The sequence below is a fragment of the Pinus tabuliformis genome, chromosome Q, assembly GCF_031772625.1.
Source record: "Pinus tabuliformis cultivar Carrire ecotype Pingquan chromosome Q, CPIR1, whole genome shotgun sequence".
Lineage (NCBI taxonomy): Eukaryota > Viridiplantae > Streptophyta > Pinopsida > Pinales > Pinaceae > Pinus > Pinus tabuliformis.
In genome coordinates, this window is record NC_142296.1 from 1240797710 (window position 1) to 1240801916 (window position 4207).

Consider the following 4207-nt stretch of genomic DNA (forward strand, 5'->3'; position numbering starts at 1 on the left):
TATTGCGCTGCAAGGGTTTCGTCGTATCTGCCCAATGGGTACGCCCTTTGCATTCCTATTTACCCACGACTCTATTGGTCGAGTCAGCCCGTGACATGAGAATGGCATCTCTGGAATAAATTATGTAATGGATATTCGAACACCTCACCTTTCTATTGATTTTGACTCTGTTATCTTCTCGATGGCACTGCATTCCAAAGTATTTTAAATCGTAATCTAGGATAAGGACTGATTTCAGAAATATATGGGGAAGCCGATGTTGTGGGCTTTACTGCAATAATGCAGATTTATGAAAGAACGGTACAAGAAACAGGTCTTTTATTCAGGTTGTGGGCTTTACTGTGATCATGCGAAGTTGGGATTCTTTTTCTCTCACAGAGCTATACAAAGGGCAGGAATGAGGACAAGTATGGTACAAAAAATTTTTCCCGCGGGCGACATCGAGGGCAATGGAATGAAATGGAGTGATTCCATGCGTACCTGCGTATTCAGGGGCCAGATAACCAAAAGTGCCGGCTAGCCTGGTTTCAACAGAAAACTTTCCATCAGGGGCCAGCTTGACCAACTCGAAATCCGAGACCTTGGCCCTCATGTCGTCGCCCAGAAGGATATTAGAGGGCTTCAGATCTCTGTGAATGAAGCTCGTCTGTGCAAGGCTGTGCAGGTACTCAACTCCGCGGGCGACATCGAGGGCAATGCTAAGCCTCTGTTTCCATTCTAGCGGCCTCAGCCTGTCCGCCGTCCATTCAAACAGATGTAGACTCAGCGGCCCCTCGGGCATATACTCGTACACCAGCATCTTCTCCCCGCCGTCGATACAGTACCCAAGGAGACGAAGCCGATGCGCTGCTCAGGCAGTTAAGGAGTTGCAGCTACCTCAACATAATCTAACGACTCAAAATGGCTCAATCGTCTAACATATCATCTAATGGTGCAAAGTAATGACACGTAGGCAGAGAGAAAAGTTGATTTCAGAGGGGAACGCCTTACGGCGTAATTATAATTGAGTCTAGAAATTTATTTTATAGTCCACACTGATTAAAAAAAATCTATATATTAAATGGAATTCAAATTGAGTAACTATGCTTTCTCAAAGTAAAAGACTCAACTCTAGAATTTGGCATAGCGAGCCCAACATGGAGGAATTTGGGTGTGGGAAAACTGTTGTTACATATAATTAAATGCGTAGATTCACATCATGCATATGAGTGCGAGTTCTTGTGCTACTATTTGAAGGTCTCGAGTCTCGACAATGGAGTTAAAATGTTATGTCCGAATAGAAACGAAGCCACTGCAATCATAGTGGAAACATTTGTATCCAGGGGTTATTCATCGAAATGAGGTAGATTGAACTATTAGTTAATTATGATATAGTTAATGTTAGAGTCATGATTACCATTACACTAAAATTAGTAGGTGTTAGTAAACATATATATTGTTAGATTTAATTACATGCCACGAAACACACGGGAGTGTTGGATTATTTTTCTACACCACCATTAAGAGGGAGCCAACAATCTCTCCTCTCTAATACCACTTGTTGGAGTCACGATTACTGTAACACCAAAACCTATAAAACACATTGCTAAATTTAACCACATGCCACGAAACACAAAAGAAGTGCCGCATTATCCTTCTCCACAACTATTAACTAAGAGCCAACAATTAAATGTATGAGAAATAATTGTTTTAATAATATTATATATATGTTAAATCTTCTAACGGAATGAATGGTCGAAATACTACCTTATCAGAAGCTAATAATGGGTCCCTGACCCACCACGCATTCATGAGGCATCTTTATTTTTGAGATTTGATGGGTGTGTCGTATGAGGAACGGATCTCTGTTTTTAGATTTGACGCGTGTCGTACCATGATTACAAGAAAGGTTGATTTGTAGATGTGTTTTGTGAAATGTCGCACTTAACGACTGCCATATTTTAAAAATGTTGAATCGTTTTCAACTTTTACAATTTTAAATCAAAGTTGATTTGATTACGAAAACTTAATATGGATGTGATGTGCAAACTTTTCTCAACCCAACAAGTATTATATGAATTTGATGCATGGTATTTGTTCAGGGATTTTTTTTCCATATCAAAAAAACCAGTATGGATTTATATTAAGAAAATATAAAGATCTATAATACATAGCAAATTTTTAAGGGTAAAAGAGATGCCCAGAAACAGATATTATATATAAGGACAGATTTTTCCAGTTCATCAAATTTTAAAACAGAAACATAACCATATCTACATATCCTATTTGATACAAAAACATTTTGCCCCAGAAGAACCAAAAAACAAACTAAGGATTATATGATAATACACATTCATATAGAGACAGAAGCTCAGTGAGCTCGCAGCCTTGCCGTGGATGAGAGTCACATTCCATTGATACTGAAATCTTGAATGAGGAAAGAGATACTATCATGCATGACTGTTAATGAGCACAGACCTGGCAGCATGCGAAGACCATCCTTTGAAAAGATATCAACCTAGGCGTTCCTGGAACAGGGAATATACTGGAACGAAATCTAGTTAATTGAGTTCCATAAGAATCAAAATTTCCAATTCTATGTTTTCTTACAATATCCCACAAAATCCAAATAATAGCATTATGGGAAGCTATCACATTTCTCAATATTTATATGAGAACAGACCGTTAAAAACTATATGCTATTCATTCATGCCCATTATAACGAAACACGAATATACCTAACCTTCGATATATTTATCTTTACAAAGTAACATACTGAAACATCAATGAATTTTAACTTTTAAAAAGCTACGCTTCACTGCAAGCCATACAATATGATGTTATTTGGTGGGTCCTTTTGACGGCCCGTTGCCTGATTTCAACTGTATCATACACCCGGGAAGCTGTACAATGCAAATTTGATTCGATGATGGGATTTTAACAGTGCCTAATTCAACTTTAGCATACATATTAATATGTCAGGAATTAATCTAAGAAATTTTGAAGGACCAATCTCAGAGAGATCACTGAAATGCCAAATTCCGTTTTTCTTTACAAAATGGAAATATATGTATACACCTTTTGAGCGCAAGTCCCTGTGGTGGTGAGAAATATATAAAACTTAACCAATAAAATATCCTACATACACCTTTAAAACCCAACTCTCACCATGGAATGAGAGGTGCCTACCAGACTCTGGCTATGAGAATTATATAAAACATAGAATTGGGCTTGAAGCTGTTAACAAATTATCAGCTCTTTTTGTCTTCCTTCTTTTCTTCTTTGGCAGGACCCACGCTTACTAACTCTGCCCTGAACCCTATTTTCCTCAGCTTTGTTGCGAGCCACACAGGATCTGCTTCTCCAACCACAGTTATCTTTCCCTCTTTCATGTCCACAGAAACGGAGACCACTGAAACAGAACATGGGCAACATTAGTAAGCGTAAATCACATACCTAAATATATTGTAAATGGTAATAAAATATTGTGGCGGAAGCAGGCAATGCACATTCGTGCCTCCGGTTTCTGCAACGGCCTTCATGGCTCTTCTCTTGCTTCTCTCATCTTCCATAGTCGATTTCAACACTATTTTCTGCAAATCCAAATTATGGTTAACCATGAATTTGATATAAAATATTTCAAATCATTAACCCCAACACGAATCTGCAAAAGATTAATTGATATAAATATACCTTCATTTCGATAGCCGATTGGAGAGACCTGTGAATGAAGCTCGTCAGGCTGTGCAGGTACTCAACTCCGTGGGCGACATCGAGGGCAATGCTAAGCCTCTGTTTCCATTCTAACGGGTTCAGCCTGGCCGCCGCCCATTCAAACAGATGCAGACTCAGCGGCCCCTGGGGCATATACTCGTACACCAGCATCTTCTCCCCGCCGTCGATACAGTACCCAAGGAGACGAAGCCGATGCGCTGCTCAGGCAGTTAAGGAGTTGCAGCTACTCAACATAATTTAACGACTCAAAATGGCTCAATCGTCTAACATATCATCTAATGGTGCAAAGTAATGACACGTACGGCAGAGAGCAAAGTTGATTTCAGAGGGGAATGCCTTACGATGTAATTAACAACGAATTACCTTTTATGGTGGGTCTTTTATTTTATGCATTTACATCCTTCGAAAAACAACGTTGGATCACTTTTAAGTGATTTTATTAAGTTCATTAAAATATTTTAATGCATCATAAAGTTAGTAAAAGAAAAGGATA

General features: G+C 38.8%; 1 protein-coding gene across 1 annotated transcript; it reads right to left on the bottom strand.

The window, feature by feature from the left end:
- Positions 1 to 2582: 2582 nt before the first annotated feature.
- Positions 2583 to 3931, bottom strand: LOC149224305 (receptor protein kinase TMK1-like). Its single transcript, XM_089383518.1, has 3 exons — positions 3673 to 3931; positions 3436 to 3572; positions 2583 to 3391 (listed from the first exon to the last, which is right to left on the bottom strand). The coding sequence occupies exons 1-3, from the start codon at positions 3862 to 3864 to the stop codon at positions 3220 to 3222; spliced, it is 501 nt and encodes a 166-aa protein (XP_089239644.1). The 5' UTR covers positions 3865 to 3931; the 3' UTR covers positions 2583 to 3219.
- Positions 3932 to 4207: the final 276 nt, after the last annotated feature.

Coding starts and splice junctions, on each gene's coding strand:
- LOC149224305 (XM_089383518.1), bottom strand. CDS start 3,864: ATGCTGGTGTACGAGTATATGCCCCAGGGGCCGCTGAGTCTGCATCTG. Junction 3,573..3,672: donor AATCGGCTATCGAAATGAAG/GTATATTTATAT, acceptor TTGGATTTGCAG/AAAATAGTGTTGAAATCGAC. Junction 3,392..3,435: donor ACCATTTACAATATATTTAG/GTATGTGATTTA, acceptor GTTCTGTTTCAG/TGGTCTCCGTTTCTGTGGAC.